At 41.8% G+C, this 14,936-nt stretch overlaps 1 protein-coding gene across 46 annotated transcripts in view; it reads left to right on the forward strand.

Annotated features, from left to right (window-relative positions):
- The window catches only part of CLASP2 (cytoplasmic linker associated protein 2), a 271,237-nt gene that overhangs the window by 104,491 nt on the left and 151,810 nt on the right, over positions 1 to 14,936 (forward strand). For all 46 annotated transcript variants that reach the window (XR_012157456.1, XR_012157457.1, XM_073333055.1 and 43 more), the window contains one exon: positions 9,435 to 9,514. Coding sequence is in view for 44 of the 46 variants with exons in the window: in XM_073333055.1 (XP_073189156.1) it covers positions 9,435 to 9,514 (80 nt within the window). In the remaining 2 variants the exon portion in view is untranslated. The remainder of the gene's footprint in view (positions 1 to 9,434; positions 9,515 to 14,936) is intronic.

Genomic DNA, 14,936 nt, shown 5'->3' on the forward strand with positions numbered 1-14,936 from the left:
ACTGTGCTGTCAGTGATCCCCACTGTTGGTAACCAGGCAGTGTGGAAGAGGAAGCAGTCTGATTCAAATGCTAAAGAGACAAGAGCTCGACATAAGGCATTATAAGGAAGGGCCGGGGAGTAGATTGGAATAAGGTGCCCGGGGGCAGGGGTGAAAACTGGGACTGGAAGCTGGTGGGGGGCAGATTCTAGGTCTGGAGGCCAGGGAGGGAAATGAGGGGAGACAATGTGTGGAAGGGGAAAATTAATTGAGAGCAGCTGAGGAGCTAGGGAGGAAACTGGGACTGGGAACCAGTATTGGGAGGGAGGGAGACTGATCTGACAAGGAGCCATGGTCCAAGGGGGAACTGGGACTGGCAGGGAAAAGAGACAAGGAGCTGGGGGAGGTGAAGAGACAGAGATTGGATGAGAAGCCCTCAGAGGGAGACTGAGAGAGTGCGTGTCCTTAATTACATGTTCACATGCTATTTTTTCTACCCTGCTTTGGGGATGAATCACAGTAGTGTACTGAAAGAGACTGTTGTCTGTAGGATCCCTGCCTCAGTTGTTGCAGAAGTTGGAAGATGTAAGGTGAATGAGGCACAGGATTGCATGAAAAGAAGGGATGGTCTTATAGCTTTGTCAGTTGAATACCATCCTGGAGAATGTAATTCTATTCCTGCCTCTGCCACATATAACTTTTGTGATTCTGGGCAAGTCACTTAAAGCGAACTTCTCACAAGTGATCGCTAATTGCATGATAATTTTTAATTGCTCAACTTAGGACTCTAGGGTCTGATTTGCAGACATGTTGATCATTCACAGCTGCAGTTGAAGTCAATGGAAGCTGTACTTTGAATATATTAAGGTCCTAAGTGTCTGAAGTTGTGCACCCAAAATTAATAGATACTTTTGACACTGATCTTTGTGTGTCTCAGTTTGCCATCTGTAAAATGGAGCTAATACCCAGTCATCTCACAGGTGAGTTGTGAAGATAAATTAATGTTTGGGAAGCACTCAAATACTGTGGTGATGAGAACTGTAGCAAAAGCCTATTAAGAAATTAATAGATCTGTTTACAGCCCACCGTTAGTTACTGCACGCTATTCAAAGGCATTGAGCCACATATGGAATGTCGAAGATGAAGCAAAATATTGAACAACTTCTCATTAAATGGGCACTGTCTGTTTTGAGGACTGAAGGAGGCAGGGGTTCTATTGAAAAAATAGTATGTAATGATGTAATTAGACTATATAAAAATGCATATGTACAAGAGTACTAAATTAAGGTTGCACAGGTAACCTTAATTCTGGCATTTCTCAATTTTTGAGTGCTTAACTGTCATAAATATAAAGGGAAGGGTAAACCCCTTTAAAATCCCTTCTGGCCAGAGGAAAAATCCTCTTACCTGTAAAGGGTTAAGAAGCTAAAGGTAACCTCAATGGCACCTGACCAAAATGACCAATGAGGAGCCAAGATACTTTCAAAAGCTGGGAGGAGGGAGAAAAACAAAGGGTCTGTATCTGTCTGTATGCTGCTTTTGACGGGGACAGAACAGGAATGGAGTCGTAGAACTTTTAGTAAGTAATCTAGCTAGGTATGTGTTAGATTATGATTTCTTTAAATAGCTGAGAAAAGAGCTGTGCTGAATAGAATGACTATTGCTGTCTGTGTGTCTTTTTGTAACTTAAGGTTTTGCCTAGAAGGATTCTCTGTTTTGAATCTAATTACCCTGTAAGGTATCTACCATTCTGATTTTACAGAGGTGATTCCTTTACTTCTATTAAAAGTCGTCTTGTAAGAAAACTGAATGCTTTTTCATTGTTCTAAGATCCAAGGGTTTGGGTCTGTGGTCACCTATGCAAATTGGTGAGGATTTTTACCAAACCTTCCCCAGGAAGTGGGGTGCAAGGGCTGGGAGGATTTTGGGGGGGAAGACGTGTCCAAACTACGTTTTCCCAGTAAACCCAGATAAAGTTTGGTGGTGGCAGTGGAAATCCAAGGGTAAAATAATTTTGTACCTTGGGGAAGTTTTAACCTAAGCTGGTAAAAGTAAGCTTAGGAGGTTTTCATGCAGGTCCCCACATCTCTACCCTAGAGTTCAGAGTGGGGAAGGAACCTTGACATTAACTTTGCAACTTCAATAATGTTCTTTGAAAGTTGTGTTCTTGCATATAATTTATGTGAATATGCCAAGCCCTTTACGTATATCAAGTTGATTTAGCTGATTCAGTGGTTATTTAAGAGAAGACTGAAAAGTTTTGAAAATATGAAATCTGTGTTCAGTATAAACTTTACTCCATACTTCCCAAAAGCCTGTGAAATAGGCTTGCAGTTTGTTCTAAAAGTCTACAAATTTGGTGTATTTCAGACCAATGGAGAATGTAACTCCAGAGCCTCCATTAATTGTATCTGTGGTGGTTTGGCATCTGGAAATGGGAGTTTCTCTCGAGCAGGCAAAACTTAAGCCATTTAGAACTTTATAGGCCAAAACCAACATCTTAACTTCCACTCTGGAATCAAAAGGCAGCCAGTTCAGATCATGAGAAACTTGTGATGTATGTTAGAATCATAGAAGATGAGGGTTGGAAGAGACCTCAGAAGGTCATCTAGTTCAACCACCTGCTCAAAGCAGGACCAACCCCAACTAAATCATCCCAGCCAGGGCTTTGTCAAGCCAGGCCTTAAAAACCTCTAGTGCTGGAGATTCCATCACCTCCTAGGGTAACCCATTCCAGTGCTTCATCACCCTCCTAGTGAAATAGATTTTCCTAATATCCAACATAGACCTACCCCACTACAACTTGAGGCCATTGCTCCTTGTTCTGTTATCTGCCACCACTGAGAACAGCCAAGCTCCATCCTCTTTGGAACCCCCCTTCAGGTAGTTGAAGGCTGCTATAAAATCCCCCCTCACTCTTCTCTTCTGCAGACTAAATAAGCCCAGTTCCCTTCGCCTCTCCTCATAAGTCATGTGCCTCAGCCCCCTAATCATTTTTGTTGCCCTCCACTGGACACTCTCCAATTTTTCCACATCCTTTCTGTAGTGGGGGCCCCAAAACTGGATACAGTACTCTAGATGTGGACTCACAAGTGCCGAATAGAGGGGAATAATCACTTCCCTGGATCCACTGGCAGTGCTCCTACGAGTGCAGCCCAATATGCCATTAGCCTTCTTGGCAACAAGGGCACACTGTTGACTCATATCGAGCTTCTCATCCACTGTAATCCCCAGATCCTTTTCTGCAGAACTATCACTGAGCCAGTCGGTTCCCAGCCTGTAGCAGTGCATGGGATTCTTCCATCCTAAGTGCAGGTCTCTGCACTTGTCCTTGTTGAACCTCAACAGATTTCTTTTTGGCCCAATCCTCCAATTTGTCTAGGTCACCCTGGACCCTATCCCTACCCTTCAGCGTATCTACCTCTCCCCCCAGCTTAGTGTCATCTGCAAACTTGCTGAGGGTGAAATCCATACCATCATCCAGGTCATTAATGAAAATGTGGAACAAAACTGACCCCTGGGGCACGCCGCTTGATTCTGGCTGCCAGCTAGACATCGAGCCGTTGCAACTGACAGAAACTATTTAATACGTTGGCTGTTGTGTTCTTCAACCAGTTTTTAAGTGTATTTAAGGTGTGTTATTTAGAGTGTATTGCGGTTCTAGTGAGATGAGGAAGGCATGAATTCCAGTAGCAAGGTCTCCATATGAAAGAAATAGGTACAATTTCCAAGTCAGACAAGATGGAAAAAAACATTCTTGTCATTGCTTCTGTGTGATTGTCTAATGGCAGCTAGGAATGAAGTAATTCCTAAACTGCAAACTACTGACAAATGGCAGGCACATAAATTCAGTCAGAAGATTAGATATGCTCTTTGCCATATCTTCCTGTTGCTTCATCCCAACTGCTAGTATCACCACAGTCTTGGCCAGATGGAGCTTCAGACAGACAAAGCCTTCACTCCCATTCCAGTCTCTGGGCCAGATGTTTGACAGCAGTTGTTCAGTTAGGTGAGATACAGTTAGAGAGCTGGGTGTTTTCAAGGGTACTGAAAACACTGGAGCCCACACCTTACTAACCTTCTCCAAATACATGTTGAAGAAAGGGGGCAAAATAAGATGTGGAACTACGGAACCTTTAGGGATGAAGAGCTATTGTCCAATACCACTCTCTGGCAAAGTTCATTGGCATATTTATCTCTGCATTTGGGAATTACATTTTGGATTGAACATATTTCTGATTCCGGGAACTCTGTTTTTTAGGGTGACCATTTAAGAGGGAAAAAATGAGTTAGAAGTAGTTTAAAGGACTACAGCTGCCCTAAATTCCGCTACCAATTTTTGTGTGTTTTTTCAGTGACATTTTCCTATTTTAAAAAAATGATTTTTTCACGGATGCATCCATTCAAAGAGGAGATATTGAAGAAAGGGGATACTGTGAAACTAATATCCAGTGGTGGTATATATGCAAATTAAAAACAACTTTTTTCTCACTTTTATTACAGTACTCATAGGTATTGTAACAATAGTAAACTATTTTCAGTCAGAAGTGTGGTTTTAAATTGACTCTATGCATTTATTCAAAACAAAAATGTTACCAAAAAAGTCATTTATGGATTGACATGTCCACTGACCTTTTCTCATGTATTGAGCTCCATTTCTGAAGTCTTTAGAAGCAGCTAGAGCTATGAAGACATGATGGCAAAAATAATAGAACTCATTCCAGTACTTAGTAATCAGAGGTTCCTTTCTCTGCAGGAACTGGGGATAGCAACTCTAGAACTCCAATTTTATTTGGACTGTATTTGCTTTTGGAAGAACTCAAGAGACTCCTTCCCACTTCTTTTCTCCTTCTCCTCCTCTGTACTGTTGTCTTCTTCCCTCTCTTTCACTTCACAGCAGGGAGTCTCTGTCTGGGGAAGCTGTATAGCCAGCATCAGGTTGGTAGAGAATGGACAGTCTTATCAAAGGCAGCTTTTATATAACAGAAGCACCCAATTTGTTGAGATCCTACCTTGTTTGTGGAGTCAGCAGGCATCCTTCTCACAAAAGGTTCAGAAATTCCTGCATAACACTTGGCACATTTTTGTACACTGAGTCTTTGAAAAATAGTATGTAAACTCAGAGCCTTCCATGTTGATGGCAGAACACGTGAAACATACTTCAAAGGAAGAGTCCTAGAGACACACAGAAGGCAAGAAATCTGGTAACTTGAAGATTGCTCTTCTAGTACTGTCCAGGAAGTAAGACTTGTTTTCCTCGGCCCTGTGTCAGATCCCAAGCACCTCAGGAGCCATCTTCATTCCTAAACGACAGCCTAAATTATGCTGTCAAACCTTTATGGCAAAAGCAGGATTTGTTCCTGGTGCTTCAGCCTGCTCTTCAAATGCTACCAATATGTAATTTGGGTTAGAGTTGATCCATCATTACTAGGGCTAATGAATTCCTTAAAATACCAAATGCTAAAACCCCCTTAGAGCTAGTCTACACTGGCAACGCTGAAGCGCTGCCATGGCAGTGCTTTAATGTGGCTTGTGTGGTCACGGCTCTCTCCCAGTGCTCTTAAAAAACCACCTCCATGAGGGGTGACGCTACCAGAACTAGGAGCTTGGCTCCCAGCGCTGGTGCTCTGTCTACATTGGTGCTTTACAGCACTGAAACTTGCTGTGCTCAGGGGGGTGTTTTTTCACACCCTTAAGCAAGAAAGTTGCAGTGCTGTAAATTGCCATTGTAGACAAGCCCTTAAAGGCAAGGGATTCTTATTCTGAATAAACTTATTTTCCTAAATCTAAAAAAACCCAACCTCCATACACACATGAAGTGCAGCAAGAAATTCAAGATGCATAGGACCTCCATCTCTAGTTCTTCACTTCTGAATTAAAGAAATTGTCCATTTTGAGGCACTGAATAATCTGGAGCTAATGCTTAGAACAGGCATTCTCGTTCCCCAGTAAGAATGAAGATGACCAGCCAAGTCGCCCTGGTCTTGGGTGTGAACCAACCGCTGAGCAAAATTCAAACAAATTCCTCCAACCAGGATTACTTTCCCTGAAGGAACAAGAATGATCCAAGGAAAGCAATCAAATCAGAATGGGAGCAACCAGCAAAGGGTAGGCAAATGAATAAAGTAGTGATGAAGTTTTACTCAAATATAGCACTGTCCCTGACCTAACTTACAAAATTACATGTTGCTCTGGCAGCATCAAGCATGGAAATTGTTACTCTTGGGAGGAGAATTCTTGCCAAAATAGTTTTGACTTGGTTTTCTTTTATGAGGCACCTGCTAAGTGTGTGCAAGCCTCATCAGATATTTTCTAAGTAGGGGTAATCATGATCTAGTTTGAGAATCTAAAAGAACTATTGCTGCCCAAGGACAAGCTTTTAGGCCATCCTTAATAAAATCTCAACCACAGCATAATATGTAATGAATGCCACAATGGATTCTGTCAGGTTTTCCTCCATGGTTTTGGTTTTTAACACACTAACTAGGAGATGCTTGTGGCTCCAGGCATGAAAGAGAAACTACTTGTCTGGATAATTAGTGAGCTCCACTCCATTTCTGGGAGGGACTCTTCTTGGGAGTCCTTCTTAGACAAAGTGGTAAGGGGGAAATTCAGGAAAAAATATTTGATATGATGTCCCCTATTACCAATACTGAACAAGGAAGAGTACAGTTCATGAATAAGAACTGTTATAATTTTCTGCCTGCACATTCTCAGGATTCAACAGAAAGACTAGACTCCCACTGGAGGAAGATCAGGAAATGTGGATATTATTAGAGGAAGGCTGAAGACAATCAGTTTTCACCCTCAATAGCCTCCAACCATTTGGCATAGCTACTGTGCTCTTAGTAAGGACCCTTCTCACAGTTGGTCCAGCATACCAGCTATTGTTATCCAGAAAAATTAAAGTGGAAATAAGAATCACAGTCATTAACCAGTCTCCAACTCTCTTCTTAAGCTAGTAGAAAATTGTTCATCCCATTTAAAGAAAGGTGAAACTTCTTGTATCTTAATGCAGTTCTGCCAAACACTTAATTGCAACTCATGCTAAATACAGTGATCTGATGCTTTTGTCAGCCAATAACATCATCACACCAATATTGGTCAGTAGGGTAGGACCAAGGGAACCACACTGCACCAATAAAGTATGTACATTTTCCAAAGGGCCTTTGACTGCCTGGCTGAAAAAGGGATGGCGCAATTTCAGTATCTCTATTGCTTTTCAGTTACAAGTAGCAAAATAATAATACTTACTTTTTATGTGTAAACTATTGAGTCTATGCTGCTTTTCTGCTCGATATCAGATATTGTCTCTGCTGTTAAAACAATATTTGTTGCATAATTCTGAAAAAGAATGTTGATAGGAACCTTATAGAGTTACTGTTTGAAAGTGTTACTGAATAATTTTATTTTGGTAACAAACTACAGAAGCCCTCTATAAACTATGGTACCATGTGATCTTTAAAATTTTATTTCAGAAGTACAAGTAGATAAGCTCAGACAGCCTTTTGAGCACATGGTTAGATTGTTAGTTTTAGCTTGTTTCTTAAACTTTTTTTGTTTGTTTTCACTTGTGTGTGTTATTGCTGTGTATTGAAATGATCACAATTAGTCTAGTCTTTCTACATGCAGCTTTCCCTTGACTTCAGTGGGCATTGTGGAGTGGCTGCAAGATCGGCCCTATATTTTGAATCTTCATAACAGGGGAATTACTTAAAATGAAAAGTTTCAGAGTAGCAGCCGTGTTAGTCTGTATTCGCATAAAGAAAAGGAGTACTTGTGGCACCTTAGAGACTAACCAATTTATTTGAGCATAAGCTTTCGTGAGCTACAGCTCACTTCATCAGATGCATACTGTGGAAAATACGGAAGATGTTTTTATACACACAGACCATGAAAAATTGGGTGTTTATCACTACAAAAGGTTTACTCTTCCTCCACCCCACTCTCCTGCTGGTAATAGCTTATCTAAAGCGATCACTCTCCTTACAATATGTATGATAATCAAGGTAGGCCATTTCCAGCACAAATCCAGTGTTTAACAAGAATGTATGAGGAACAGTGGGGGGTGGAGGGAGGTGAAGGAATAAACAAGGGGAAATAGATTACTTTTTATAATGAATCAACCATTCCCAGTCTCTATTCAAGCCTAAGTTAATTGTATCCAATTTACAAATTAATTCCAATTCAACAGTCTCTTGCTGGAGTCTGTTTTCGAAGTTTTTTTGTTGAAGGATAGTCACTTTGAGATCAGAAATCGAGTGACCCCAGAGATTGAGATGTTTTCCGACTGGTTTATGAATGTTATAATTCTTGCCATCTGATTTGTGTCCATTTATTCTTTTACGTAGAGACTGTCCAGTTTGTCCAATGTACATGGCAGAGGGGCATTGCTGGCACATGATGGCATATATCACATTGGTGGATGTGCAGGTGAACGAGCCTCTGATAGTGTGGCTGATGTTATTAGGCCCTGTGATGGTGTCCCCTGAATAGACATTTAACGTTTAACGTTCTTGTTAAACCCTGGATTTGTGCTGGAAATGGCCCACCTTGATTATCATACACATTGTAAGGAGAGTGATCACTTTAGATAAGCTATTGCCAGCAGGAGGGTGGGGTGGAGGGGAGAGAAAACCTTTTGTAGTGATAAACACCCAATTTTTCATGGTCTGTGTGTATAAAAATATCTTCTGTATTTTCCACAGTATGCATCTGATGAAGTGAGCTGTAGCTCACGAAAGCTTATGCTCAAATAAATTGGTTAGTTTCTAAGGTGCCACAAGTACTCCTTTTCTTAGAGACTAACAAATTTAAATAGGATTTTTAAATCCACTGTTAGTTTATTGTGTGATACATGTTCAAGGAAAACCTCTTTTATTTCAGTAGATAGTGGAGGCATTCTGTACAAGCATGTTGTATGGTGATGGGTGTTCTAGGGATTAAATATTAGAGCAGGTTGGAAATGTTCAGGGGATTTTTTTTGGCAGAAAATGTGGTTTCAGCAAAAATGAACGTTTTCACTGTAAAATGTTGACTTTTGTGGGGAAATTTTTTTCTATGGTAAAATGGAAAAAATATTTTATATTCGGTTAACAAATCTAAATGTCTCAGTTTGAGGATGTTGAAATATTTTGTTTTGGTTGAAAATGTCAGAAATTTGACATTCCCACATCAAAATGTTTTGTAACTTAGTATTTTATGAAAAGTTTTGGTATTTTGATTCTGTCCAGATTAAAGATGAAAACAGATGTTAGAATATTAAAATTTCCTATATAGTAGAAATTCCGTGTTTATCAGTTCTATGAAATTTTTCACCTTGCCTTACCAGGTACTAAAGATTACACTATAACTAAAGTTAAATATAAATTGAATATATTTGAACTGGAAAATCTTTGTAAATTTGAAATGTATTAGACAATATTAAGCAGTTTTTTGTTTTAAAACTTACATAGGTGCATCTAAAGAAGGAGGAGCTGGAGCCGTCGATGAGGATGATTTTATTAGGGCATTTACAGATGTTCCTTCTGTACAGGTAAGACATTGTCATTCGTACTCAATTTTATTTTCAGAAGAAATGTCTTATTTTTATGTGTTTTGATTTGCAATACTGTATGTCAAAAAGCCTCTTTAATCGTTAATTTTTTTCTAATTATGCTTTGTTGTCATGAAATGATCCGCCTTAGCTGGGTATTGTTAACATTTCCCCTTCAAATTATTGCAAGTGCCTGCACATACATACTAAAAATGGGTGTTGGCTTCCATTATATTTTTAGGCTAGAATTAGAAGTTAGCTATAAGATTTGTTCTGCACTGAACTTTGGTATATTGGTCTGGTCTAGGGAATTAATATTATTTCTAACATAGGCACAGGACAGTTTGTCCTGAGTGTATTAAAAAACCTAAAATAGGTTTGTTTGTATTTTTGGTAACAGCTTTCTTGTGTAATTTGAGTCATGGAGGGTTTGATTTTTAAAATAAGTTGACAAGAGGTTTGATTCACATTGCTAGTTTCCTTTCTGTTCTTCGTGAATAGTGGATTACAATTTACCCAGACATTAACTTTAGGAATTGTTTAATACACTCATACAATGCCTGTGTTTACATATGTCTGTCATTACTTGCATTCAAAATGAACATGTAAACGTTCTGTGTCACGATCCCTATCATATGAATACAGGTACCCTCTTTTTTTAAAAAAAAAAGTGAAAATATGTATTTTTTGGATACAGCAGCTAATCATGGAAATATTCGCTTTGGGAATAAGTGCAGATGTATAATTGAGTCCAGTTTTGCGTCCTAGTAGGATCGATTCCATCATCATTGCATTGTTCCTCGTAAATAGTGTCAAATTAGTCCTCAAGTTTTCCATTGATGGTTATTTCCTAGCCTCTCTTGGAAACTGTTTGTTTCAACTATTAGTTACTAATTAACCTTTATTTTTCCTTTTCAGGTTCAAGCCCATTGTTGTTTTACTAATCTTTTCCCAGTAACTGCTGAGAGAAGTGACCTTGTTCTCATTGAAGTGTTACTTTACATGTTTAATGCCGATACATGATGTGAATGAAAGACAGACATGATTTTATGGAAAACCTAGGGTTGTAACTTTATTAAATGCTGAACTAGACAAATGGTTTAAAAAAGCAAGGCTAATGTTTTCCAAGTTGGGTGTCTAAAATTTGGGACCTGAATCTAGCACACACAGACAGATTGTCAAAAGTGCTCATCTCTAACAGAACTCTTTTGAAAAGTCTAGCCTCTTACCTGAGTGCCTAAATTAGGGGTACTGAGTTCTTTCTAATATCTGACCTTTAATTAAGTGTTCTGAATTATCAGAGTGCTGAACTATGGGTATTTGGTGCTTTTTGTGGTTGGGCCATTTGTTAAGTGCACTCTTGTTGGAAAAAAATTATCTAAACCCCCAACGTATAGTAGAACACTGAGAACTCATTGCAGGTTGTGACCACCGTAAAGGATCCTCTGTATGACCGACCCACAGTGGTGTACAGTGTTCCTTCCATATGACAACACAGCTGTTTGTTAGGTATGCTTCTGGGAATATCTGTAGGCAAAGATGCAGCTGCCCATTTTTGTGAAGGGAATAGTTTATTGCAGGTATCTCCATAACACTCTGACCCCACCCGTAAGCAAATCTTTGCAGAATTTCAACCCTTATGCTGCAAGAGTGTTTTGTTTTTGTATCTCCCCCCTGCCTCCCCCATTTACATCTTGCTACTGCATGGATGATTTTGAATGCAAATACACCACTCTTTCTTACTAGCATTTATCCCCACTGTGTTGGAAAGGGCCATGCTCTGCAGCACAGGGTTTGGTCAGTCTGTATTGGTTCTATAACACTTACTATCCTAGACAGATTCTTCTAATGACTCAAGAGTATCCAAATGGTAAATATCAGAATCTAATTGAAACAGATCATCCTCTCTGGGTTGTATAGGTCGGGATAGCGGTTCATGATGTTAGCATGGCAAATGAGATGGTCTCCCTGCCAAAAGACAAAGTGTCATGTGTATTGACCATTTCCCACAACTGCATAGTGTGACTGGAATGAGGATGCCTCTCTAAATGTAATATGGTAGCAGGCAGACTAAATAAGAATATTTTCTCCTGCAAGTGCTTGTTGGAGAGTTTTAGGGTTTATCTACACTGCAGCTGGGAGTGAGCATCCTGGCTGAGGTAGAAAGACTCCGGTTAGTGGAGCTTGTTCTAGCGTGCTAAAAATAGCTGTGTGGACATTCCAACACTGGCAGAGGCTCTGGCTAGCCACCCAAGCATGGATCCATGAGGTAAGGTAGGCTTGGTTTGAGTTCGGGTGGCTAGCCAGTCTCGTCCAGTTCCATCATATCCTCAGAGCTATTTTTAGTGCATTAGAGTGAACCCCGCTAACACTAGTCTGTCTGCCTCAGCTGGGCGGCTCACTCCCACCTGCAGCATAGACATACCTTTAGCAAGCAGTACATGTTGGGACGGTAGTGTTAAACAAGGTTTGATATACATAGACCTCAGCCTGTTTAGTACCATTGCAAACACTCCGTTAAAAATCCTTTTAACCTTTTATTAAATATACAGAAAAGAAGGAAAAATAGTTAAAGCATTTGAAATGTAAAGCATTAAATAAAGCTATAATTTTAACAACATGCCCTGTTCCCTTTCCCATTAGCTGGAGATAGTCTTCAGAAGGAAAAACCCTGTTTGACAGTCTCTTCGATCAGGGGTGGGCAGAATACGGCTCCGGGCCGGATCCGGCCTGTCGAACATTTCTCTCCGGCCCGCCAGCTCTTTGGCTGCCCCCTTGTGATCTCCATGCTGCTATAAGTCCCACGGCGCAGTGGGGCGCTCAGGCAGGCTGCCACACCATTCCCAGAAGTGGCAAGCTGCTGCTGATGGCATGTCTTTGCGGGCCCCTGGTGGGAGGCAGGGAGGGGAGGTGGCTCTGTGCTCTGTGCCAGCTCCCAGCACTGTCCTCACAAAAGTGGCCAATGGGAGCTGCGGGGGCATTGCTTGTGGGCGCAGGCAGCTCACGGAGACCCGCTGCTCCCCTTCCCCCAAGGGACGCACAGAGACGTGACATGGTGCTAGCAACCGGCCGCTTCCAGGAGTGGCATGGGGCCACGGCAGGCACTTAAGCGGCTGCCAGCTGGGAGCTGCCTGTGGTAAGTGCCTCCCCGCCAGAGCCTGCACCTCGCACCCCCTCTTGCACCACAGGCCCCTGCCCCTGGTCAGAACCCCCTCCTGCATCCCAAGCCCCTGCGTCAGCCTGGAGCCCCCTCCTGCACCAAACTCCCTCCCAGAGCCCACACCCCTCACTCTCTCCTGCACCCCAACACTCTGCACCAGCCTGGAGCTCCCTCCTGTACCCAAACTCCCTCCCAGACCCCACACTCCCTCCATTAATATAGTAGAAATGTGCGGCCCATGACGACTTCGTGGAGTGGTCCCTCTGCAAAATTTATTGCCCACCCATGTCTCAGCTGGTATTAAAGATGGTAGTAATAACTGTCCTTTTGGAGAAAGGAGAAGTTGAGTGAGAGAGACTGGAGCTGTTGCTGCTTTTCTAAAAGTCCAACCCTGTTTCCTAAAACACAGAACAAGACAAATGCACACAAAACGTAAGAGAAATGAACAGCAAAGCTAGACAATGCAGCCTCTGTCTCTGGTGTAGGCTCACGGCTTGATCTCTCCACTAGACTTTACTGACCTTGGGCCAGGCTGTTTTGGTTCATCCTTATCCAAAGGTTGACTCCCCTTTCAGATTTGTCCACAATGTCAGCCTCCATCACCCGTTGGTTAGTTTTTGAAACAAGCACCTTTCTCCCATCCTGCCTCTTGTGCCTGGGAAATGCTTCCCATAAGAATCTGCTAAACTTACTCATTATCTTTCATGAAAATACTTGTTAAAATTCTCCTTTGCTGAGAGGCCTACAAAAAACTTGACAACAGTTAGGTGCTGAGACCACATGATGCTGACCAATATTGTCTCATTGTTTCGTTGTACTTTTCCGTTGGTCTGTCTGTATCTCGTGTCTTATGCTTAAAACATCAGCTCTTTGGGGCAGGAACTGTTTTTTTCATTCTGTGTTGTACAGTGCTTAGCACAGTGGGATCCTGGTCCATGACTAGGGCTCCTCAGTGCTACAGTAATACAAATAATAATGTTGATCACTCTATATTTCTGTTCTCTAGAAGAAATTAGCTTTGTTTTTTGTTCCGTATCTCACCTAAAGAACAGTTGTAAACTCATGTATGCTTCTGTGTGAATTTTGCTGATTTTTTTTTTTTTTTACAGTGAAGCCAGGATGACTATGTTGTTAGAGCCAGTTGGAAAACAGGGATTTCATTTCACAAAGGATTTTGAAATTTTTTGTTTCAATATGGAACAAAACCAAGGCCCTTTGAACTTTTTCATGAAGAAACTTGAGAGAGCACCCATCCCTCCCTAACATCGCCTGTAGCCACCCAGGTGGTTAGGACACTCATTTTGGATGCGAATGACCCATGTTCAGGTCCCTTCCCTTTCTGATTTGAGGCAGGGACTGGAATCTGGGGCTCGCAAATGCAGTTTCTGCCACTCCTTCACTCCTTGAACTCGTGAGAGACAAGAGCTCCATATATGGAAGCACCTCGTGGAGCAGGCTATGAGGCTGTATTCGTATCTGGGCCAGTAGACCTCCTGTATAGTGGCCTTAGATTGCAAGCAGTGCTGCTCCGAGCATGATCTCTGGAGTAGACAGTAAGACTGTTAAGCCTAGAAATCCTCACGTGAGAGCAGGCAACATGACCATAGATATAAGGACAGATCCCCATCCAGATCTGCCTCTTAAGAAAAAGGATCCTTCCCCATCTCAGTCCAAGGTTGAGTCCTCGTGCGCAGCTCCTAGGGAGTTAGGTCTGCATAAACCTGCCATTCAGGTTTGCCTAAGAAGGCGAAGTGCGAAGGAAGAAAGATCTGACCGTCCCAGTTTTGGCTTCTTCCCACAAGCCAAAAGGCGGGTACCAACCAGACCCATCTGGGAGTTCCACCTTGGGACTCCATTCAATGGTTCCGACATACTCTGTGTGGGATCCTTTGAGTACTAGACCTGGATCTCCCAATCCACTTCTCAGGGGTTCCCCAGACATCAGGGAGGACCAAAACCTTTACCTCATTTGAGGATATTTTCACTCTGTTGTATCCACAATATCCTCTTTTGTTGGTCCTGGATCTCCTTGGAGAGATCCCTACACCTGAAGAAATCACCTTGAGAGGAAGAGGCTCCTTTCCTAATGTGTCCACAACTCACATTTTCCTCCCATTGGTATCGATGTCACCTCCAGTAGAGCAGGAGCCTATTATTTCATCAAGAAAATCTGTCGTTCCAGATGATGCTTCCCTCCCACTCTGAGGAAAACAACCATAGATAGAACCCACAAGAGGTATTAGATCAGTCTGCCTCCTTCAG

The sequence above is a fragment of the Lepidochelys kempii genome, chromosome 2 (genome assembly GCF_965140265.1).
Source record: "Lepidochelys kempii isolate rLepKem1 chromosome 2, rLepKem1.hap2, whole genome shotgun sequence".
Lineage (NCBI taxonomy): Eukaryota > Metazoa > Chordata > Testudines > Cheloniidae > Lepidochelys > Lepidochelys kempii.